This window comes from Helicoverpa armigera, chromosome 11 (assembly GCF_030705265.1).
Source record: "Helicoverpa armigera isolate CAAS_96S chromosome 11, ASM3070526v1, whole genome shotgun sequence".
Classification (NCBI taxonomy): Eukaryota; Metazoa; Arthropoda; class Insecta; order Lepidoptera; family Noctuidae; genus Helicoverpa; species Helicoverpa armigera.
The window spans coordinates 2,089,344-2,114,675 of record NC_087130.1 but is presented as its reverse complement, the minus strand read 5'-3'; the positions used below and the strand labels follow the sequence as shown (position 1 = coordinate 2,114,675).

General features: G+C 35.3%; 3 protein-coding genes and 2 long non-coding RNA genes across 5 annotated transcripts in view; 3 read left to right on the top strand and 2 right to left on the bottom strand.

Moving 5' to 3' along the window:
- Positions 1–23,554, bottom strand: part of LOC110373706 (F-box only protein 32) — a 30,036-nt gene extending 6,482 nt beyond the window's left edge. Inside the window, exons 1-2 of the mRNA XM_021331046.3 lie at positions 23,298–23,554; positions 23,070–23,123 (exon numbers count right to left, since the gene is read on the bottom strand). Of these exons, the coding sequence (XP_021186721.3) occupies positions 23,070–23,123; positions 23,298–23,398 (155 nt within the window). The 5' untranslated portion in view covers positions 23,399–23,554. The remainder of the gene's footprint in view (positions 1–23,069; positions 23,124–23,297) is intronic.
- On the top strand, positions 14,610–16,304 carry LOC135117461 (uncharacterized). The gene is made up of 3 exons (XR_010276923.1): positions 14,610–15,114; positions 15,324–15,415; positions 16,001–16,304. It is a non-coding gene; the product is annotated as an uncharacterized LOC135117461 (long non-coding RNA).
- Positions 15,655–17,214, bottom strand: LOC126056199 (uncharacterized). The gene is made up of 3 exons (XR_007511894.2): positions 16,902–17,214; positions 16,469–16,630; positions 15,655–15,814 (listed from the first exon to the last, which is right to left on the bottom strand). It is a non-coding gene; the product is annotated as an uncharacterized LOC126056199 (long non-coding RNA).
- Positions 23,555–23,970: 416 nt separating the features above from the next.
- Positions 23,971–24,243, top strand: Ccdc56 (Coiled-coil domain containing 56). Its single transcript, XM_021331023.3, has one exon. The coding sequence runs from the start codon at positions 23,971–23,973 to the stop codon at positions 24,241–24,243; it is 273 nt and encodes a 90-aa protein (XP_021186698.1).
- A 1-nt stretch (position 24,244) lies between these two features.
- Positions 24,245–25,329, top strand: LOC110373687 (dimethyladenosine transferase 1, mitochondrial). The gene has a single exon (XM_021331022.3). It carries the CDS (start codon positions 24,245–24,247, stop codon positions 25,274–25,276), a length of 1,032 nt encoding a protein of 343 aa, XP_021186697.3. The 3' UTR covers positions 25,277–25,329.
- The last annotated feature ends 3 nt before the right edge of the window (positions 25,330–25,332 follow it).

The following is a 25,332-nucleotide window of genomic DNA, read 5'->3' as shown; positions in this document are numbered from 1 at the left end:
AAACACTTTCGGAATAAGCTACTTCTACGAAAACTGCATAAACTGCTGACCCGATTTGCATTAATATTGTCAACTTTCCTAGCGATGCAAAAACTGTATCGCTTTCATGCAATGCAGCTTCTATCGTAATTGACAATCTAGTTACAATAACCATACCGTATCCCGTGGCTTAACGGCCATTTTTATCGCGCATAACTATCGCAAATTCTTTTTATTACTAATAATAGGTGTTCGTCACATTTTTGCTCTGGTCATTAGAAAGTTCTTTTACGTAATCGACAGCCATATTGACTTAGAAATCTGTTTTACTTTACTCATTAGTTGTGTAAGTCATAGTGTGGAAGTTCATTGGATTAACTGAATGACACGTGTGTGGAGATCAGGTCATAAAGTTTCCTAACTACCAAATGTTTGCTTCAAGCACGTACGATGCTTGATGAAAATCCACGCTTCCATAAAGTGTCGTGTTTGCGTACTCGTCAAGAGGTGACAATAATTACAAAACTTCGAAGTGCTCGTTTGCTTAGATGTATGCAGTGTGCATATGTATTATCACGCTCTCTGCACTTAAGAGGGTCGCCACTAATGAGGGTTGTTACTTAAGACTTGATGCCGCAAACACCGCACGCTGCTGTTACGTAGGCACGCATTTCTAAGCTTTATACGAATTGACTTCCTTGCTTTCCTTGCTTTTCCAATTGTGGACAAGTTTGAAACAACTGGTGCCAAAGCAAATATTTTTTGTTATGGCTAAATTATATTTATCAACAACCAATTTCATCATTTCTGCCTTCTCTAGCTTCTATCGAAAATCCTCGACAACGTGATCCATTTCTCGATTCTCAATTTTCTGTCACACAAATCTCCACCGCGAATGCCACATAACCGCTAAGGCTACGTAATGAAAGAAGCCATCTTTTCAATCGTCCGACTGACGCCCTTCCCCGGAAACTTTAGCAAATGGCTGTGTATTGTGCTATATGACACTAATGTGTTGTTGCTACGTCATGGAACCACCTATCTTAATTGATATTAAACTTATATGAGAAAGTAACTGTCTTTGTTAAGGAATCACGGTACAAAATCTGAACAATTGTGGTCAAATTGGCAACAGTTACAGGACCCTGTAGACGCACAAAGGCTACCTTCTTTTTATCCGCTTTATTGGAAGTGTTTCTCTAGGACGCTTACTAGATGTAGTAAGTAGGTAGCTTCATTTCCTACACCGAGGGTAAGCTTAACCACAAGAACTAATTTATTTATCACGGGCGCAGTCATTCGTTTAGACAAGCTCGTTAGTCTAGAGTGCTGGCCAACCTTCGGGAGTCCTATTCTCTGGTTTGTTGATAAGTCGGTTTATTCATCAGGAATGCCTGACGGACAGTTTGGATTAATGGATAGTCTGGGTGGATGGACAAAAGATACAAGATTTTTATCCGTTTCCCCTGAGTAATAATATAATTGAGGAAAGCTGATTCGTGTTACTCCTACTTTTGCTAGATCAATACCGAGTTTAAATAATTCATCTACCTAGACTACTTAGACGAAAAAGCGAGCAACGTCGCCGTTAATTGAATTCTCTTCTTATAATAATTTGTTTCCTTAACACGTAACATTACTATAACATATCGACACAATAACATATCCAGATGCGGGAACAAAACGTTACGATTTCTCTTCAATTCTCAATTGAAACGCTGTCTCGGCTCCAATTGATTCCAATTTTCGAACGCTGTATTGTATGCCACGAAATCGTTATTTATTAATTCACAACATGCAATAAGTACCTGTTATATTTTGGCTGTTTGAGTACTTAGAACCGGATATTTCTAGAAAAGTTTTGAGCACCAGAAAATATTGAAAAGAAAAACCCTTACCTACGTAATTATCGTGAGCAATTTTTTTAAGAATGTTCCGTCTGAAGTTTGGGATTTATTAAGTGTAAGAATTACTTTCAATGTTGCTACAAGGAAGCAAAATCTTCCGACTCTAAGATAAGGCCTAACGCAAGAACCAATAAGGCAGCATCAGCATAATATATAAACCTTACATAATACAGCTTTATAATAAAAACAAGAAGCCCCTTCTACCAGACTGAGTCATGATCTCTTGCATTTTCTATGAGACGGTCGACTTACTACATTCGTGTAACCAGTTTTGGAAGACCTCTTGAATTCCTTTCAGTTGCGTCTCTGTGTAGCAAGTTTAGGAGTAAAGGAAGGGGGGAAAGGACCAAGTTGCGGTGGTCTGGTTTGAATGGCAGTGCAATAGCGTAGGTCGTTGACGTGGGATCAGAAGATTCGCTTTGCGTTTGGTAAAACGGGTGGATGTTTACATGGTAAGTTTGTTGGTAAACAAAAGACCTGTATTGGAGAATGTAGCACAAATTCCGCTGACGACAAGAAATGATCAATTTTCAACAGTTTTTGCGAGTTTTCAGATTTTCAGTTTCAATACTTCATTGATTTACCTGCCATGAGCCCAATTCATTAAATGGCAATGTGCAGAATGCAGATTTTTCATTCTCCACAAAAAACCAGCGCCAGCACTCGCTAGAAATGCATCTAAAATATGATTTTGAACATAAACATCTAAGCTTGATCTACCATAACATTTTATCTACGTATCATACAACAAATCACATATGAAAGAAGGCCATCTAAATAAAGAGAAAGAATTCCGAAATAAACCATTTTATTTTGCTCCCAAAGTCCCGACACGAAGTGAAAAATCCGAGACAGATGCAGCAAGCGGAGATACGGTTATAAAATGTAATAGACGTCTTGTAGAATCTAGGTTATTCGACAAACATATTTTGCAACGATGAATTTTGAGAATACGTGCATCTTTATCAGATAAAATGGTTCGGCATGGTATATTTTATAAAGGAAAATAATTCGATGTTATCTAAAATTAATCGATTCAGGTAAGTAATTCACATACTTCAGGGGTTTTCCTTTTAAAAAAACTGAAATTACGCAAACCTATCGCAACTTCCAAGTAGGAAGGTGATATTTTAAAATCGATGCAAAACAAGATTTGCATACGTTTACGGCTACGTCAATACTGGTGTCATAATTGTCAGCTGCGTAATGCGACATTAATTAATCGCATCACTGGTACGCGGGAAAGCGGACGACAATTTCACTGTCGTTGTATATTATTTAGGCTGATGTAATTGAGTCCACACTTAGCGAAAACGAAAGCTATCGCGTGCGAAAATCGTGAACGCATGAAAATGGAACGCAGCCGAAAATCCGAAGTTTTAATTGGCTATCTGGAGAACATGATAATTCATAAATGGAACAGTGGATGCAATCAGAGGGCTAAGAACGTTTTCAAAAATAGAACGGCGAAGTTAAATGTGTTTATGAACGGCCATTTTTGTTGAACTGTTGTTTTAAGATTTTACTGGATATTGGGAGTTCTAGATACATCGGTGATGTTATTCGAAGCGGACCAGTTGTTCCTGGAGATTCCGGGTCAGCGCGTGCAACGTTCATGACAGGCAGTCGCGTGAAGCAAGAGGCGCCACTATAATGCCATTTTGAATTACAGATTCGATGCAACAACGTTGAAAGTGTTTCTTTTTGGCAACGATTTATTGACGTGCAACACGAATTTTTAGTGGAGCTAGTATGTACAGTTGTCTTTGAATTTCAATATTTCAAAGTTGAGTTTATCATACCTCTAGAGACCTGTCATTGTTTGAACTTAAGTTTTCTATTGAGCATAGAATCAAAGGATTGAGCTATAAAACCTGATTTTTGTGCATGTTATCTACCAGCTGCTAGTATTTAAGTATGTAACTTTACATTAAGTAGGTACTTACTGAATCCTATGTTCAATAAAAAAATTCATATTATAAATCATTTAAATGTTCTCTGATTTATATTGTCTAATATATAACAAAACATAGATCAAATAATTTTCTATCTCATTAATTAAGTTTCTTACTTTACCTAGGTACCCATTTACGTTTACTATGCTAGCCATTGTGTCTACAATAGCAGAAAGTAACAGTTGACGCATTGTTTGATCAATGAGACCAATAGCAATGAACTCCTATTTTGTAATCGCATAGCTCATAGGTGCCATCTGCCAGGTATTTGGCTCCAAGCCAAATATTAATTAAAAATGTCACGACTTTTGTACTACGACATTAATTTTATTGGAGCTGAAATGTGTAAGTTCAATTTTATTACTATTGTTCATAATTTCTAAAGATTAAGTCCGGTTTTAATGGTTACGGATAAAGTAGTTATCCGATAGTCAATGCTATCTGCCAAATAATGGCTGCTTATAATTTAATTGCTGAGACCTATGAATCCAAAAGTAATAGTTTTTCTCTCAGGTAAGTTTCTTATTATCAGTCAGAGACATTATCAGTCTATGGAAAAACTGGCCATTTCGATTTTTTTTTAAACACACCATAGGCCAATTTCCGCGCCAATCAAAGGTCGGATTGCACCTTTATTTATTTCACGCATTTAAACTAGGATCAAGTGCATAAACTGCCGTTTCACAAGGCCGTATCAATAATAATAAAAGTTGAACTTGTGGCTATCCGTCTATGTCACGAGACGCAAACCAAGGTCATGGACTATAGAAATTGTTTGTAAACAGTACACAATGATACTTATTCATATTTTTGCTCTAATTGATGATCTACATCTTTTCTATACCACATTATAAACAGTAATGTAGTTTATGGCTGGTTCAGTTTTGATGTAATTTATGAACTGCAGGTACTAGAGGCACAAATATACATTTTTATTAGTATTTATCAAGGGTGTATAACACTGTTTTACGCTATTCAACTATCATAGGTCCAACCAGTTCAATAAAAATAATAAGTAATTATTTTTTAATCCACACATAAATTGAACTCACTACAGTGTGATCACATAAACTCAAATCCCGAAAAGATTGAAGATCAATTTAAAAATAAAGACCACGGCCAACAAACCAGAATCAATAAAACCTCTTTGCAAGCATAAATCACAATTTCATTCGATCAAACAAATAGGTCCAATAAGAAGAAAGGCAATAGTCCTATAGAACATAAATGGAGTTGTATTGTGAATACTGGGCTCTGAGGCCAGGGACAGGCCTCGTACTTCTAAAACCTTGACCTATTAAATGGACGAACAGTTGAGGCCAGACTGCGGAAGGAAGGGTGCTAAGTATTTATAGGCCTTTGTAGTCCTTTTTAGCGTTAGAATAATGTTAGAAAATATTTTTTTGAAAATAATAAAATATTATGCGAATAAATGTGAGAGTTTTGTGTTAACTCGTGTGGAATATCGAGAGGTGAAATGTTACTCATTAGTTCATTAGAGCGTAAAAATATATTACGTTCTCGATCATTTTATTTCATAACTGAAATCCATTTTCGACTTTTTCTACGCCTATCTTTGAATATTTCATCGAAATCCTACTATCCATACTTACGTGTTCTTATTATGAATAGCTAAAATACTATTAGAGAAAGCAGAAAAACGAAGGGTTATAAGCAGAAGATTCAGTATCTCCATACCAATTTTCCAAACCAACGGTTTATATTATACTATGCATAATTTAGTTTACCCTCATGAATATTTTCAATACGCTCCTTAAATTGGTTTTACCAGAGTTTCCTTTTAATCGTTGTTTCATTAAAAAGTATTACATTTTGCTTTTGAACCTTGGACCGAAGTTTTGCACGTGACGAGTTGAATGGCTTCCATAGACAATATTTTTTCCAATAACGCCCCTTCAATCAATTTAAATTGCCAATGAATGTGAATTGTGCGATTCGACGCTGTCAAAATTTGCAAGTTACAAAAATCATCCTGATTTTTTATGTCGTCTGACTTTTAAAATTAAGGACGTGAAAATATATCGTTTAAATAAAATCTTATTATCTGAAGCTGCTTATTGATTGAATTAATAAACTTAAATCTTACCATTGACCGTTTAAGAAGAGAAGAGGAGAGAATTGCTGTCAAAACCTTGTTTTTATAAAGCTGTAGACGAATTTCTAATGAATAATGAAGGACATATGAGGTATGCAAGTTCTAATAATATATTATTAATTATTCCGCTGTATAGTAAGTCCATAGTAATAATATTTTCCGCTGTTGTCTTATCCGGAATAATGGCGAAATGTTACGCAGAAGTAATTCCTGCATAAAATCTATCTGATTCTAATTAATTCTAAATGAATAACAACTCTGATAAAGAGACAACGAATGGATAGAAAATAAACAATGAACGTGGAAAAACAACAGAATACTGATGACTAGAGTTCTTTCGGCTCCAATGAATCAAAAAACATATTTTTGTAATGCTCCAATCATTTCTTAATTAAAATTAATGGACCGTGTACCCATTGAAGACCCAACCATAACGATGTAGCGATATAAAAATAACTGAGTCATAAAAAATTCTTTGAACTCGGTAACTTTTCGTCCCACAACCATTTCGTACGTGACAGTTGAATTTAAAATTTAGAATTTGGAACACCCGACCATAGACAGTTAAATAGTTACAAACAGCCGACAAGGCGAACATTTCTCCCTGAATCGGCATCCTGGCTTTTTGCCAAGGATGGTCGGACAACGACCAACCTTTAATCACCCCTCGCATAGACGTGTCTCAACGATTATAAACTGTTTCATTCCCGTTTTAGAAGTTAAAGCTCTTTTATTGCGTAGCTCTTTAGATGCTATACATGACTGGATGCTTTGGATGCTAAGTCTGTTTCGGGAGCAATTTTCTTCCGTATCTATTTCGAAAAGCGAAGCGACATTACTTAATGGCTTGCAATGTGGTTACGTTGCATGCCGGTCGTTGCTTCCAAACGTTTCAAAACAATGGAAGGCAAAGACTTCAAACGCTGATTGAGGATAGATAACACTTCGCTAAGTCTCGCGACGTTGCGATAAGATTTTGTAATTAATTAAACAAAAATTTTTGTGACTCATTAAATAAAAACTTGATCCTAATTGGCAGTCTCTAGTTAATCTTGACTTTACGTAGTTCAACCTCTTTGGGGATTGTAGCTACAAGCTTAAAATAGACATCGTAAATATTGATGGCACTCTGAAAAACTTTATCACGCCATTCTCCACTTTATAAAACGAGAATTTCAAGAATTGTTTCTCTTTGTTTTTGTTTGACTTTCACATTTTCTTTGACTCTTGTTTTGGAAATTTTAAGCAACCATCAACATTGTTTCTTGGGCGACACTATCGTTTTGTAGACAAAAACATTTTGACGAGCTCCAGTTACAAGACTTTCTCTGGGAAATATTGTCGTTTTGACAATCTGATGCGTATCGCTTCGTAGCATTATGAGGTTTCAATGTGCCATTGTTCGTATATTACGAAATAACACAAATTACGATTGAAGTACCGACAATAACACGGTATAACGATACACTCTCACTTTTAATAATAAGTTACAATGCTGGTAGACATCTTGAACTTTTTATGGCGAAACAATAGCATCACGATATTGTTGCTAACATTTTTGAAGTTTGTATTGCTCTTGAGATGGAGATTAATCCAAAGTTAAATCCTCTTTACTGGCTTATAACAGCAACCGTTTGAACTTGGCAACTTCTACTAATCTACTCTCAAAACTTTACAACTTAATCGCCACCCTGAACCAATTAACTATTTTTACCAGCAAAAACATCAAAGGTACCAGTAGCTCAGTAATTATTGTTGTTTGTACCAACACTTCCGCAGTCTGAAAATAAACACAAGGGAATCGAAAGCACTTTCACTCTCTCCCACTTCAACTAATAACCCTAATGATGACACTATACAAAATTCAACCTTATCTGGATAATATTACGTTCATTTTAATTCATCAGGATTGTAACTTGATGCAACTAAGTGCAATAGATGCGGAGTCTATACGAAATGGTGTGATTGAATTGTCTTTTGAAATTGGTCGGTTTGTAATAATGTGATGTCTGTTGATTGGTAAATGACAGCGGTCTCCAACCGAGACATTTCCTTTTCTTGTTAGAATTGCAACTACTTGCTTTCGAACAATTTTATTCCAAGAAGGTGTTGCACAGGGTAAGGTTGGTCATAAATATCCACAGTTTATAGGTAATTATAGCTAATTAGCTGGAGAAATAGCGAAAGCAGTAGCTGTAATTACAGACGCACCTAGGTGTTAATTTGTATATCTAGTAGATTTCTTGATACTAGAACCTAGATCAAGTTTAGATAGAAACCCAAGTAATCAGCTAATTTACCGGCAATAAAAGAAAATGGGCAAAGAAATAAATCTGTCGCTGGAATACTAATGAAGGTCCCAGAGGAATCGCAAATGTAATCGAAAACACCATTCTGAAGACTTAGGTACTATTGGAAAACATTATCGACAATGCGACAATTTGTCGGACAGAATACGAAGAGTTGGAACTTGGAGCGAGTTTTCCGCGTCAATTTATTCAAGACATGTCAAGTCAATTTGTTTTGGACTTTGCTGGAAGCTGAATTGGAACACATCAGACATACTGACGCGAGAGATTTCATTATAAGGGGTTCTAATCTTTTGATAATGATTCTGGCATCAAATAAGCAAACATCCGTATTTTATTAGACTTCAAAAAAAAAAATTGACTTGGATGTCTGTGTGTTTGCCTGTCTGTAGGTTTGTATGTTTGTGCGAACCGATCATGATGCAGTTTACAGCATTGTCTCTAGTTCCCTCATCATAAAATAGGCTATCTATTTTGTGTTCCTGAAATTAAAAACCAATAAGATTTTACAGGTAAGAGTTGTAAGATTATTTTTTACGATATTCAAGTACATGTGTTTAAAATAAGTGGCTGCAGTATTCTAATTCAGTAACCCCACATATACGTTCCTGAAATACTTAAAAATAGTGACGCATGAAGTTATAAAATCTATTTTAGGATCAAATCTATATCCTCGTGGTCTCCTTAAAGTCCAGTTTCATTTTCCACAAACTACTTAAACTATATTTTAATAGAGCAATGGGATGCCATATATACCTAATATGAACAAGCCATAAATAAATACCTATGTAGAAAACTACTGGTAAAAAAAGCTTCCGAAGAAGTAGTAGCTTGATTTTAATAAGTATTCCATTGACTAAAATATCTGTAGAGGATCCACTTAAGGTTTGCAATTTGGAAATATAATATTAATTTGAATGTTTTAAGGATGAATGCCGATCTTCTTAACCTCATCATTATCATCCTATACCTATAAGAAACCAATAGCACCTACGGAGTAATCTAGTAATCAGTAATTTGATATGTAGAAGGGATGCTAAAGAGGACGGTTGTCATGATTATTAAAATATAGATGAGGTCGATGTCAAGCATCGCGACACCCTATCTGACTTGGCTGCCAAAGCTACACGACCTACATTTGGGAATATAATATCACGAGACATAAGGTACTGTAAGGAATATAATACAAGAAGCTGTTTCAGAAAACAATTAGATTTGAAAATGAGTTTAGGCTTCTAGACAGGGATTTTCAAAGGGCTTGCTTTTGAGAGGAAAATTATTACTTAAACCTCAGATCACAGAAATAGACATAAACGTTAAAATTCTCAGGAAGGTACATAGCGTTTTTTATTTTATGGAAGAAGAATTTTTTATAGGAATTGATAGAGTGAAAATATGGTATGTTTCCTTTCAACAATAGAACCTGACATCCTTCAAAGCAACTTCATATACATCGATGATCTAATTCTGAACAGATATCCTATTGAAGCCTCTAATTTATGAGAAAAAACATAAATAATGAAGTGTTAAAGCTGTGTTGCATCCGCAGAGATTACTCAATAGTTTCCTAACCAACTTCGACCATGACCCGCTTGTGAATTCTAGGATAGATGCGAACTTCACAAGTATCTACATGTATTATATCTATTATATTATGTTTGTGTGGTAATGTACGATCATTTGTCCCAGATTTCATGTGCATTATTATATGCGATGTTATTTGACTTTAAACTGGCAACTGGTAAATCTTGAGTGTTATGAAAAGTGATGGTGATGTTATGAAAAGTGATCTTATACATACATATAATTCTTGTCCTAAGAGTAATTTAGCTGAATTATACAAGATAGACAGAGTGCTTGCCTATCAAAAGTTACAAATCTGATTTATTTCCATAAAAAAACATCTACCAATCTCTACAAAGCTTACACTGAAGTTTACCTATTTGTAAATGGTAATTAGTATTCTCGTCTTCTAACAACTGTCCGAAAACTAAATACCAATGTGTCAATTGTCAAGGTTTTGTCCAAAAAGTTTTTTCATTAAAGCTGGGAAAAGTTGTGATTAGTTTTGTCACGTAGGACAAATAGACGAACGAGCGAGCCAAATAACGAATGTCTAGAAAGACTAATTGTTTATGAACTCCGATATTGGAAATTGATGATGAAAAATTGTTTGACAATATTTCAGTTACAAATATTGTAGCTAGTGGTTATGGTTGTAAATCACTAACTATTTATTGTAACTGGCAGGTTAACAGTAAAGGCGAAATTCTGCATTAATAATCACGAAATGCTGCACGTAAAACATAAAATAATTATAACACTCACTGCTGCTATAAGATACTAACTTAACCCATCATCAAGTTTGTAAAGTTCAACTCTGTTTTCAAAGCATCTGTTGAACTGGCTGCCAAATTGAACTTGATACAACTTCATTTGTTGTCTACAACTTGGAATCAAGACACTGATTGCTATTCACAGAAATAATAGTTACAGAAAAGTTACTGATGTACTTAAAGATTTTAATCATCTTTATCCTAAGTCCGCTTTGTATTACTTCAAAGCAAATACGAGACTATTTATTTCGCTTTCTCTCTTCTGTTAACGAAAGAAAGGAGTAAGTATTTATAAAATATCCGAAAAGATCCCACGGAATATAATGTTATGGATATTCGAACAGTGTTTTGGTTGCTGCACCTGAAGACGAACTCATATTCAAACTGATAATAATAGGTAGGTAGAGAAATGCTCTCATGACATAAACGTACATTCGATTTATTTAAACTTTCCTTTATCTTTTAATATAGTGCCCAGTGCATGGAGGTATATTTCCATGTACAATACTGAAACTGTTTCGTCATTAGATAAATGAATGCCTTTTTCCAATAAATCCATTTCATTAACTTAACAGTTAACGAACTAAAAGCTTACCTAATCAAGATTTAAGCAACGAGGGAGCCCGAAACACTGAGTTTCCAAAATATACCTCTTCCATAGCATTATCGTCTTTATTCTCACGTGTTACAGTTTCAATTCCACCAGCAGTTTTCCAGAAAGATAATCTGATGCATTAGATATCAGTGCAATTCCCTAAATGGCTAACTTTAACCTTTTCAGTGGGTGTGGTAGAATCGAAGAATCCACTAAAACATGGGTGCGGTTTGTTTTCAACTGAAGTTATTTGGACAATTTGTCTCTGTCCTTCAAACCTGATGGCAGATCAAGATTTAAATTAATAGTGTCAACGTCGGATTCTTTTGTAGAAATTATATAAAATAGTAGAAGACAGTTCAATCGATCTGCGATAATGGGTATTGCAATATCGTTATTGATGATGTCAATAATGGCCGCACTTTTATAAAACATGCTATTTTTGCAACTTGTAATAAACTGTAGTAAGTTTACAAAGAACAAAGAAGAATTGTTAAGTTGATTAGATTTTGTAAGTGACAATCTTTTATTGTTGCTTTTGCACAACGTTTTTATTACATCTTTTATGATTCATTGAGACATCTTAGTAAGTGAGCAGAACCCATATCATCTACGAATTGGCGTTGGTAAATTACCGTTAATCGCCGAAGGAAGAACCTAGAAGAAGATAAGTTAGGATAGTCATCGAATATAGGCATGGACTGTATGTACATTATGCGATTGCGAATAAACCACTGAAGTAATTTAACAGAAATATGGCTTTTGGTAAATATGCTTACTTTGGTGATATGGCCTATATGCTAGCACACGTTTCATTTGACGCAGTTTCCTAAACTAAAATATTTTTAACGATGGCGACCAAATTCACAACGATGCTCCTAAAGTGGAGCACAAACATTTTCAAAACTGCAAACTGCATTTTACCGAAGTTAAATAAATCTAAAACTATCCTCAAAAATATGGCGCTAAAATGCCACGCGACTGAAAAATATTTTTAATATTTCGAGTTTGCTGCTCATTAAGTATGCCTGCGAAGCGGGTTGCTGTGATTTCAGCAAAATTTAATTCTACCAAATATGAAATTTAATTTTCAATTTCAAACTACATAAAAAGCAATCTAAATGTAACGTTGCTCCGTCTGAGATTAGCCTTACAATGCAATTTAGAGTTCAACAAACGATATATTTTATAGCCAAGAACTTCGTAGGCGTCTCTGCGTCTGCTTTCTTATCTTGTGAATCATCTGTATCTCGTGTTTACTTCGTGTGTTTAGCTTCAATAAATATTTCTAAATCTGCATATTAATAGCTGTTTTCTTCCGTAACATTATTTCCAGTTTAGTTGTCTTGTTTCTTTAGACCTTTGTTCGCTTACAGTGACCGTTCTATTGAATCGTAGCTCCTTCTTCGTATATTGCGAAATAATTTCTGGTATCCGCTCGAGTAGTCGCGGAAATACCGGTCCATTACGATCCAAATTCGGGATAAGGCACCTAATTTGTTCGAGTTCACCGAAGCATGATCCGATTTCGTTCGTATCGTCAAGTTAAATCTATGCTTCTAGTTGGTATTTCATGAGCTTAAATTCGATTTTCAACTAATTAGCTCTCGAATTCCAGAGTGTTTTGGTCCTTCTCCAAACCCTTGAAGGAAATATTGATGTCTTGAAGCTGAGTCCAAAATTAAACCGTGTTTACTTTACGAGCACATTACAATAAAATAAAACAGTACCACAGTTAGTCAGAGGTAAATGAACTGAAGCCGTTGAAACATTCAGCTAAATGTTTACCTTATTTTCTGCAACGCTACACTCGCACTGAATTATTTCAACAGAATTCGATTCAATTTTCAAATCACACGATAATAGAAATTTCAGTCAAACATGTTCCAGTCTTTTTTTATGATTTCACCGAATTTTTCCGCAGTACATTTTCACAAACCTCTTTTCGCGACTCTAGATATTTCTTAGGAAATGTGAGGATATCATTTATACCCTCTTACGATGCTCTTTCAATATAGCCATGCTGGTACTTTTTAAATAAATCTACAAGAGTTTTGGCTTCCTGCCAGCTTTCATAGTAAACCGTAGTGAGTAGAATGTTCTGCTTAGCTGCCAATAGATATATCATCTGTGCCGTTCGTCTTACGAGCGTCTGTAGCTGACGTTTTATTGATTCATCATTTGCAATATAATGATCATGCAATAGTTACTGCACTCAAGATAGATTGAAAGTACTTAGGCCTCTTACTGATTGCTGTCTAGACTACTATAATTATGTCTGTTACTCATCCATCACTAATTGAATTTAAAAACAAGTCGTCTAGAAAGAATAGGTAATTTACCGAGGCTTATGTTTAACTGATCACCAGAAATAGTAACAAATAGCAGACAAAAATAGTAAATGATCACCAAAATGAAACTCGCATTTTAATGTAAAATGATAACCAAAGTTTTAACACTTTGCTATCCTATTTAAGTGAAATTACTCCAAAATAAATCATGCGCAAGCCAAAAATAGTAAATGATCACCAAAATTAAACCACCATGTTAAAGTAAAATGATAACCAAAGTTTTTACATTCTGCTATCCTATTTAAGCAAAATGACTCCAAATAAATCATTGTTGTCCCAAAAGTAGTAAATGATCACCAAAAGTAGTGAATGATCATCAAAATTATACCAGCGTTTTAATATAAAATGATAATCAAAGTTTTTACATCTTGCTATCCTGTTTAAGTAAACTGACTACAAAAAACTAGAAAATAAAAAAATAGTTACTTACCTGTCAACCTACGTAGGTGGTCTTGGTCATATTAGACTAAAATAAAAACGTGGGGCCCATTAACTGTTGCTGTAGTACTTTCTTCTAGAGGTATAATAGGTGTGGATTGCATCGACTTACTATAATCGTAACTGGATATTTTGACAATCAATAATCAGCCGTAGCGGCTTCACCAGCGAACGCCGAGCTCATGATCTACCAAAGTATAAAGATATGCTTTGCCATAGGTAGGATTTAAGAGGGGCCCCACGTTTTTATTTTAGTCTAATATGACCAAGACCACCTACGTAGGTTGACAGGTAAGTAACTATTTTTTTATTTTCTAGTTTTCAGTGCACATAAGATAAAACCGTTTGACTTAAAAGTTTTTTTACCGATTTTTTATTTTCTAGTTTTTAGTATTTAATGAAAATGCCTACCGAATATTCCTCATCCTATCTAATTCATCTAGTGCATCATTATTACACGGTCTCTTATCTGATAATTTATTACAATCTAATTTTAAAAAAAGTCAATTTTTTTAACGACGCCAAAAATCATCAAGTTACCCTGTCCCTGGGTCAGCAGCGGTAAGGGAGTGCCAGACTCTTACTGACTAAAAATAGTTATGTTTTGTCGTAGGCCTTTTATGTACCAGCGGGCCTAGCATGACCGCCATAGAAACAGCTTTTGTCTACCGAAGAATCGACAAAATGACAGATTGAAGAAAGATTTCTATCGATCCGAGCATGGCGATGTTTGACATCGAGAAAAGAAATGTTTCTTTTCTTCGTCGACATGTGTCTATCGCGTCGAGCATGACGACTATATTTTCTCTACTTTTGACATTTGGGAGTAGATATAACTTTCTATATGAAATGTCAAATACTCTACATCTCATCGGACCTAGACAAGAGTAGACAAGAATATTATTATAATTTTAAGATCTCAAAAAGCATTTACAAAGTATTTCGGGGTCCTACCGTCGTCATGTGGTCAGTTTTTATGCTGAGAAGAATCAGTGTAAAGCTCAAAGAACGAGCTATACGAGTGTTAAGCCTCTCGACATTGAAAACGTAAATGTGCAGAGATGGTGCAGTATTTGTGCCAGGAATCTGTCTCCTAGGATATCTCAGGGTCTGCCTGTTCATATCAATGTAAGTACCTACAGTCTATTTTATTTCGTTGTGCTTTCCAACCAAAAATATGACAAAGTTTTCGTCCTTATAGATAAGTTAAATATAGAAAGATCTATTCATTTATTATTGTTTCTAAGATTATTTTGTCTATTATGTAGGTATTGCCCTTCATTGCAGGAAAATAATTAAACAGAAGAAAAATATTTAACAAAGCTTAATTGTTGCAGGTTCTTTGTTCGGGTCCTGCTTAGGTCATTAACAACATTACTAACCACTGTTAGCAAATTTTTTAAGCAATTTGTTTGGCAGTGAATACAAGGTTGGTATACCTAATATATTCCAACGGGTATCTGTGGAGATCAAAGGGGGAGGCCTATGTTCAGCAGTGGACGTCCTATGGCTGAGATGATGATGATACCTAATATTAGATATAACCTCTATTTCAGATTATAGATACTGAGTGCAAAATACTGAACATAAATGCCAATTATCCTGACAGAGTTCATAAGCAATCAATTTTTAATAGTTCTCTCATTAAGAACAAACTGCGCAGGCTATATGACTCTAGAATTGGACAGTTTTATCTGCTAAGAAAAAAATGACATTTTAAATAAACAACCATTATGATTTTAATATTCACATTCTTTATTAAATTATATCATTTCAATAATTTGTAAACTGACGACCCAGTTGTCATTTAGCATCCTTTTTTTGTAATCTGAAACAAGAACACAAAATTAAATTAACATTCATTTTCAGGGGATTCTAGTCATGCATTAGGGTCTTGACTCATGACATCAATAAGAATGCTGATAATGTGTCACTATCAGTATGTTATTCTTTTATTATACTGTAAAATAATTCTTGTAAAAACTCTTTACCAAACAGTTATTTCTTTTTGCAGGGTGCCTATGCTACAACTCTTCCCGAAGAAAGGCAGAGAGAGAGACACACAAATGACCTTAGCGGTAGCTTACTACAAGCTGCAACTCACAGAAGAGCAACTATTATGAATATCTTTGTATATTAACAGTTCTTCAAACCATACAGACAGAATTGAGTTGCTGGGGAGTTAGTTCCACCGCTTCTGCTGCTGATTTTCAGCCTATTTTGAATAAATGACTTTATCTGTAGCCTTAATTTTATGTAAATAAACCTTTACCTCTGTGTAAATGATTGTCTCATTTTATTTTTTATCTTAAGAGTTGTTGCTTATATCACACAAGGTAACAAATAGGTACTATAATTATTATTGCCATAATTATACTTTGAAAACAAAGCATGAGAGTTGGTTTCATTCTAGCAACTAGAATGAAACCAACAAGTCTGGAGAACTATTACTAGTAAATGAATATTATTTAAAGACACTTACTAATAGAATGTTTCTCGTGTCAGCATTGTATGCTAAGAACTCGTTCTTTTCCATATTTTTTCAGCAGCGTTTGAATACGGACCTATTCTTCTTTATCGTGGCCTTCTTTTCCCAATGGATCGGGATACTATCTTCTCTGTTTATTGGATGGGACTTCGTACGCTGTAAATAAACAGGTTTTGTAACGACGAAAGTAAAAACACTTCGGACAATAATATAGGGAAGCAAGATAACAGTGAGGAACGCATTGAACTGTGCATGGCAAAGTTTTCATCAAACAATGCCACCAATCACCATTTATTGAGATTATTATGTTATTTTCCTTTGTTCTTTTCATCGTATGTATGGATAATTATTATGTTCGTTTGGATTAATTACACACAACTATTGGAATAATCAGTACTTTATTTATTTAATCACAAAATCTACTTACTTTTTCCTTGCCGCACGCAGTAATCACCAATATTTAAACACGTAAAATCAACAACAATAATCGTTTTTTGTAAACAAACAAACATGAACCATTTTAGTTCCACAGATAAAAAATAAGTTCGATGAATACGTTTTGTTGTTACTTTGAGTTACGTGAGTTTATGTATAGGTTCATGCGTGAAAAATAGTGCATTGACACATTTTTTTTGGCTAACTAAACGTAAATTCATCGCAGAACGACCCATCACTAGCTACTTATCCGTTGCTATGGAAAGTCTTTCTCTTGATAGAAACGCGAGTCTACAGCTCGCGCCATGCTCCGGTAGAAGACATGTCGAGTGGGAAAGAAAGAGCTTTGTCGTTTCTTGGAAGAATAGAGATAGAATCGCCATGCTGAGGTGGCAGGGCCACGGTAACTCTTTCGAACAATCCCGCAGCCCAGGCAGGCCTTGGCCACGTTGGGCCCCGCTGGGGTTGCTGACAGTATTCTACTCGTGTAGCCCTTTCATTTGATACCCATATTGAGGGGGTTGTGGAAAAATATGTAATCCGCCATTTTGTGCCGGCGGCCATATTAGATTTATAATGTTATTGATATTTCTATATTGTATTGTCATCGGAATAAAAGGTGTATACAAAATTTCAGATTAATCGGTTGACAGGAAGAGGGTGAAATTTGAATAAAACAAACGGGATGAGCTAAATAAAACCGTTTAAAAATTGTTATCAGCCATTTGGTAGCGGCGGCCATCTTAGATTTCAATTTTGCATAGTAAATTGTATTCTACTTGTTGAGACCTTTCATTTGATACCCATGTTGACGGGATTGATAAAACCTAAGTTATCCGCCATTTTGTAGAGGCCGCCATCTTGGATTTGAATTTTGTATAGTACATTGTATTCTACTGGTTGAGCACTTTCATTTGATACCCACATTGACGGGATTGATAAAACCTACGTTATCCGCCATTTTGTACCGGCGGCCATCTTGGATTTGCAATGTTATTGATATTACTATATTGTATTGTCATCGGAAATAAAGGTGTGTACCAAATTTCAGATCAATCTGACAACAGGAAGGCACTGAAATTTCAATTTCTAAATTTGACCCAAGAATGAATAAATAATAAATAAAACAAACGGGGTGAGCTAAATAAAACCGTTTAATAAAAAATAAGTTCGGCCTGATACAATAAATGTAATAACATTATGGGGACCCTTTTCCTGCACTAGGGTGGAAAATTGTCTATTGCATGCCTCTAAACAGTGCGATAAGAGTGTGTTTTCGAGGGAGTGTATTGAGAAACACATTCTTCTTCTTCTTTCTCCTGCCCTGTTCCCAATTTTACTTGGGGTCGGCGCAATATGTAATTTTCTTCCATTTTCCCCTGTCACTCGTCATACTGACACTCACGCATGCATTGCAAGCCGAACACATAACTTAATATGGCATCATAATACTTTATTTGATAATAAGCCTACATTTTATGGCAATCACAGTGACTTATTTAGGCAAAAATAATACATTAATTTGGTCGTCAAGAGTTGGTGATCATTTACTAAATTTGGTGGTCGAATACAATTTAAAGTGAAGTCGTGACTAAAATAGCTGGTACTATTACATTTTTAGACTTTATTTTTCTGGTGTTCAGTAGATTTTTCTGGTTGCAAAACTAAGGGTATCAAAGCATTTTATGGTGGTCATTATATTTGTTCCCATTTACCGACTGTATTATTGGAAGAAATGAACTTGGTTTCAGGTTTCAACCAACAAGGGATTAACTGGCTTCTACAAATACCAAAGCGGACAATAAACCTAAATAACAAACGTTTGCAAATAACTGGCCACTGTATTGGTCAAACATGACTATTATTGTAATTTGCTTTGCATAAACCGGAACGACTGGAGACATAACGACGACTGTACAAACAGATACACAACACGACATCCGAAAACAATAGACATTTGGGAAATGTTACGACAAATGTTACTTTTAAAACAATGGTAATGCAAAATCATTTGACAACTGGGACTGAGTCCAACGACTTTGCAGTACAGAATGGTCCCACAAATAGAAACGATGATAGAATAGAAACTAAAGTATAAGGCAGTCTCAATCATCTGCAAGCATAACTGCAGTAAACGCTATACGATTATCGTGCCCACTTTCTAATTCCCGACCTGCAATGCAACCCAGTATTTAAATGGAGCTGAACTGTCGTCTGATAATTGGTACGATGTTTCAGATATGAAATAGTGAAATTTTATTATTGAAATATCGGATGTTGGACTTGTTTTAACATTATCTGGTAGAGACTTTGTGTCTATGTAAGGAATTGTGATTAAATCACATGTTATATGGGTTGAAACAGAATTAACAACTCAGGATCATGATGAAACAGTTTCAAATTGTAATTTCGAAAGTTTTGCTCTATCTATCTAAAGTATTAAATCAATGCATATTCTGTTAGAAGTTTACGATCATAATCAATTCCAGCAAACACGCGCATCTGTGCCTGTGTAGATTTCAAGTCTACAAATTGACACTAATTCGATCTGAACCTTGAAGCAGTGGGGTGTAGGCCTGTGCTTTGAAGTCTGACTATAGAGACATCATTATATGTACTGCGAAGATACAGATAAAGGTTTAGACAATCCACATAAAGACAGTAGCAAAGAAGGCACATTTGCGAGAATTTAGGACTCAAATCGAAAGTAATATCCTGAATGCAGGTTCATTTACAACAAAATATGAAACTCATTAGACGGAAACGGGCCGGTCAGGTGGTCGTAAACGATATGCATTTTGCACTAAGTTATGCTACCGATGCAGCTATAAACTAAATGTGTTACGGCCACACGAGTCCTTATCTTACATTCTAAACATTCAGTGGACAAAATACCATCTTTTACAACAAGCATATTTGAAATAGATGTACTTGCAACGAAAGCATGTAAAGGATAAAAGGTCACAGTTGACTGAATCGTTAGAGGACGAGAGGTCAAGCATTTAAGTTGTCCCACGCGAAACCATTATGCACAAGCCGTACCCTAATTCTACACATTTAACCTTAGTGGACGGGTCAGCAAAGAAATCAATGAAAGACTCAAAGCTGATTGAGCAGAAAACTTCTAAAGTGTTTTTTTTAGGGATTGCAAAAGGAATGTCTGGGTTTTTTGTTATTGTTAGACTTCTAGGTACAACAGTTTACGTGACACCGGTACGGACCCCAAAATTCTCAAGGACTGTCTGGCTAACCCCTTTTATTTGTTAACACCCTTCTAGTTTAACCGGTTCGGTGTAAGACAAGATCGTGATTCACAGTAGTTTCGTCATTTACAAGCTGTTTACGAGCTGTTAGTGCTAATATTAGAGTAACTAAATATAGTTTTGTCAACTGGACCGCTTTGGTACCGGAATTGCATGTTATGGTAGATTTTTGTCAGTCAAAGAGTTGCATGTTTTTTGCATCGTTTCAGTCATAATCGATTAAGTGTACAAACTACAGGATATGAAGTTGATCGGAAATATGAATTCTAATTTGCTTAATAGAGCAACAATGTAGCTGACAGTATTTAAAGATTTCACTGATATACTGAAGGATGTGAGATTATATGGGCAGTTAGACTGGAAGCCGACCCCTACATAGTTGAGAAAAGGCTAGGCAGGTGATGATAACTCGTCTATATTGCAAATGTCTACTAAGATTAGAACACGATTTTTTTGGACAGCTATTTCAGTATTTCTCAAACTCAAGAAATCTTTAACCAGAAAAATCTTAAAGGATTTTAAAAATAATCTTTCTCTTTCCTGTCGGGACATGTTTTGAGACTGGTTGAGTCATCCGGATCCTTCTGTCAACCGTGGGCGGACCTTTTTGGGATAAACTTATTAAATGTAGTGTTATTTGTAGCTAACTTTATATTAAACTGTCGTTATGGTAACAGCGTGTCTCGAGTGGTGAATGAGTCATTAATTAAAAGCGTTAATAAAAAGATACAACACGTGACAATAAACATTGACCAGCATTTATTCAAAACTATTTTAATTTACTTTCAATATTCAAAAGGGCAGTTAATGTTTCCACTAGATAAAAGATTTATGAAGAAAAAACTTTGTTTCCTGATGGAGAAGTTGATTGTATAAATACGGTAACAATAAATAAACCACATGCGTTAACCGGTTTAGCCTGCCCAGCTGTTTTTCCTTAAGATACAATTATTACGATTGTGCATAAGATATCGTAATTCATAAATGTATCTTTACCTACTGTTGTAAACGCCTTGTTTTAAAAGTAAGGAGAGAGACCAGCAAAATGATCCAAAATAAAATCTAATACATCAAAGTCTATCCGCCATTTGTCTAGCTTTTCACTTAAGACTATCTGGAGTGTTCTAAATACTAGCCAAAGAATATATTTGTCGGCCAAACAAATTGGTTGTTCATGTTGAGTCGGAATTTTTCAGTCGAGTGGTTTGACCTGAGCTGTACATTTCAGCCTGACCTAGATACGGCCAAAACTTTTCTATTCGGCCACGACTTGTTTGTCGTTTCTATTAAATACTCGTTTTTCTTAGTCTATGGAATTTGGTTCTGATTTTTTGAATTCGGAAATAGAATTTAGAATTCGAATTTATTATTACCCCTGTGGCGGTCCAGAACACTCGGACCCCACCTCAAAACACGAGACCCCACCTCAAAGCACATCTCGCTTATTCCTACACCCCAAAAAACCTTGTTGCTTCAAGTTAGGAATATAGTTTTGGTTTCGATATCGAAATTAAAAGCTACGCATAGAATTCTTCAATAAATTTTGTTTTAGTCCTGCCAGTTGGGGCTTCTAATTACAAATATCACTAAGGTAACAATATAATATAATGAATCGTTTTAAACAATAGTAACGTAGTAAGTAACTATTATATAATCTGTGACAATAGTTTAAGTGTTTGTTCCTATTATAATACTTATTAGACAGTTTAACAACTTATTCATCTTTTACATATTATAATATAGGTAGTATAATTTATTCTTCATTTCATTGTTTATTTGTTTAGATACCTACTATAAGTTCCGCTTTATCAATCGACCTATTTTCTCAATTTGTGCGTCGATACGGTACTGATAGAATATCTGTAAGTATGATAGTTTGACTCATGTCAATATTATGAATATGTAAATACGTATTGTTTTCAGAGCATTTTAGAGATAAGATTGCCTACTTTTTGTTTTTAGTAGTTTTATTTTCCTTTCGAAGTCAGTTAACATTATGAACTAGGTATATACTTACAGCTACAGGCTGCAGGTTAATAATTACGAAAGTGATCCGAATATAGTTAAGAAGATGACATAAGTGTGTGTTAAAAAGATGGCGCGAGATCTTTAAGAAATAAACATTTAACTATTTCTATAAGTACTTAACTATTTATTTACCTAATCAATTATATTACAGTTGCTGTTTCTTTAGCTATATACATATAAACGAGCTTTGTCGCTTTAAATAATTCCGCGCATAAAACTAAGCGATGTAGTTACGCTATTTATCTAATAGGTCATAAAACGTGTGAGAGTGGGCGACTATTATTTTATTACAGAGGGGTTTTCCGTGAGTAAAAGAAAACCTTCCTAAGTAAATAAACCTACTTACTCACTCACTGCATTGAAAACAAGCAAGTACCTACTTCTTACAGTATGGTAGGTAGGACTTGGGTATCTACATACGTACCTAATACTTACTATGACTTCTTTAACATCTTAAAATATTAAATTAGGTAGGTACCTACCTACTGCTAATCTTTGAACCGAAGTGCTTTGTTCGTGAAAATTTCGGCAATACTACATAGGTACCTATCTATATTTAGGCAAGTATACGCAAGTATATCTAAATACATATGTATACGCTTTCTTCGCTCGCGGTTCAGACAAACCAGGCGAAGGACTCACACACACGCACGCAGGAAAATCAATAACAGAACAGCGTTCCACAACAGACAACAGCTGATTTCGACAAAATATAACAAACTACGAATTGCAAGTTTGTAACATTGGTTTCGTTTAGTGATGAAACTTTATTTATTCTAAGATGTTTAAGTATGTATTTATAACATGCAAGATGTATATCTAGAACTCTAGAAGATAGGTGTAGGAAATTAGTTGCAAACGACACTCACCACGATTTCTGCTGACTATCATCAGCATTATTAAAGTTAGTTATAGCGGCATATCTGCAATACAAAATAGCAATTTCAACAATCACAATAACACTACAAAATCGAGCATTTAAAGGTAATTTTTAGCGCACTAATGTTAGTTAAAATTAATAAACTAGGCTCATGTTATTTCGTTGCGTTCAACTAAATGCGAACAAAGGATTGTGTTTATTTTGCAACGCAACTCACCTCTGTGCGGTGCACTCTAGGACTTTCTTCTTTTCCCATCCTTCTTGAGTTTTCACCCATTCTTCACCTGGTGAACGCCAGTCTTTTGAAATAAAAGGCATTTTTGTAACACAAAACACAACAAAGTTTAACACGAATAGTGCGCAACCGTCGACTCGCACAAGCTAACGTCTGCAACGCGAGACGGGATTTGACGATTTTGACACGAAAAGTGCGAGGTTGCGAGTTCGAGCCGATGCAAATGTATAAGTGCGAACGAGAAGTCTTGTTTAGAAAAGGATGACTGCGCGCATGGCTTTTGTTTTGTTGATGAAATTGAAGACGTCATAAACAGCTGTTTATGCTTCAAACTGCTCTACATGTTAATCTACTCATATTGAATCCATAATAATTTTCTTTAAAGAGAAGGACTTTTCCATTTTTATTTTGAAGTGAAATATTTGAACGATTTTCCTTTTTACATCAAAACTCTTTACATAAACTAAGGTGTTGCATCGAAAAAAATAATTCTTCATGCTTAATATCTCAATTACTTAGCTCTGGAATGTTTTATTATCATTCAAACATTCATTCATTATGTAACAATTTTACATCTGTGGTTATGTCTGTCATTCATTCTCAGGAAGTTTGCGAGCTGTGTTGAGGTTATATTTGGAGAGAATTTGTTTTCGTAATGGGTGACTCCAATACCAGTTTCAAGCCGAAGATCAACAGTACGGCTCAAGACCCAGTACTTAAATCGGCTGAAATTGCTTATATGAAGTTGATAGAACAGAAAAACCGAGAACGCGTACAAAAGTTGCAACAGATTGCGAAGAAAAACAGAATCACCGGACTTGCTCTTGGTGGTGGAGTATTGAGTGTGTATTTGTACTCGATATTCGCCGTCAAACAAGAAACCTTCCTTGACGACTTTGAGGAGCCCGTCAAAGTGCAACAGCCCTAAAATGGCCGCAGCAAAGAAAGCTTTACAGATAAGATTACCTCCTCTACCAAGTATTAAGGATATTATTCGGCTGTACAAACTTCGTGCTCTACGCGAACTGTCTCAGAACTTCCTTATGGAACCTCGCATTATAGACAAAATAGTGAACGCCGCTGGCAATTTAGAAAAACATGTCGTCTGTGAAGTAGGGCCTGGCCCCGGTGGAATAACAAGGTCAATAATACAGAGAGCTCCAAGAAAAGTTATTTTGATAGAGAAGGATCGCCGTTTTATACCATCGTTAGAGCTAGTTGCTGATGCATGCAGAAATCAAGTTGACGTAGATATCATACCGGGCGACATTCTCAAGACAGACATTGGTCACTTCATTCCTGAAGATGTGAAGACAGACTGGCATGACTCACCTCCACCAGTACATCTAATTGGTAACCTACCTTTTAGTGTCTCTACAATCCTCATAATCAGGTGGCTAGAAATGATTTCAAAGCAAGAAGGTCCATGGTCTTTTGGGAGAGCAAGGATGACATTAACATTTCAAAAAGAAGTAGCTGAGAGGATGGCAGCTAGAATCTTGAGCGATCAGAGATGTCGGCTATCAGTTATGTGCCAGAATTGGTGCACAGTCAGACACAAATTTGACATTTCAGGAGGTGCATTTTTGCCAAAACCAGATGTCGATGTTGGAGTAGTAACCTTAACTCCTTTAAAGAACCCGATAATACAGCATCCTTTCAAAATGGTAGAAAAAGTAGTTCGGCAAATATTTTCTATGAGACAAAAGTATTCTATCAGAGGTGCTCAGACTTTGTTCCCAGAAGACGCTAGGGAAGAAATGGCACTGCGTATGTACAAGATGGCTGACATTGATCCTGTCACCAGGCCTTACCAGATCGCTAACATGGAGTTTGCCAGAATAGTAGATGCATACAGTGAAATAATAAAACAGTATCCTGAATTTGAGCACTATGACTACAGAGCTAAAAAGGTTAAATACAATAATACAGAGGAGGCGGAAGATTTAATTTATAATTAGTTGGTGTAGATGTATATAATATTAGTTATGTTTGAATAAATAATTTCTGAATATAT

Bases quoted from the DNA above. Each gene is read 5' to 3' on its own strand.
- Ccdc56 (XM_021331023.3), top strand. From the start codon at position 23,971: ATGGGTGACTCCAATACCAGTTTCAAGCCGAAGATCAACAGTACGGCT.
- LOC110373687 (XM_021331022.3), top strand. From the start codon at position 24,245: ATGGCCGCAGCAAAGAAAGCTTTACAGATAAGATTACCTCCTCTACCA.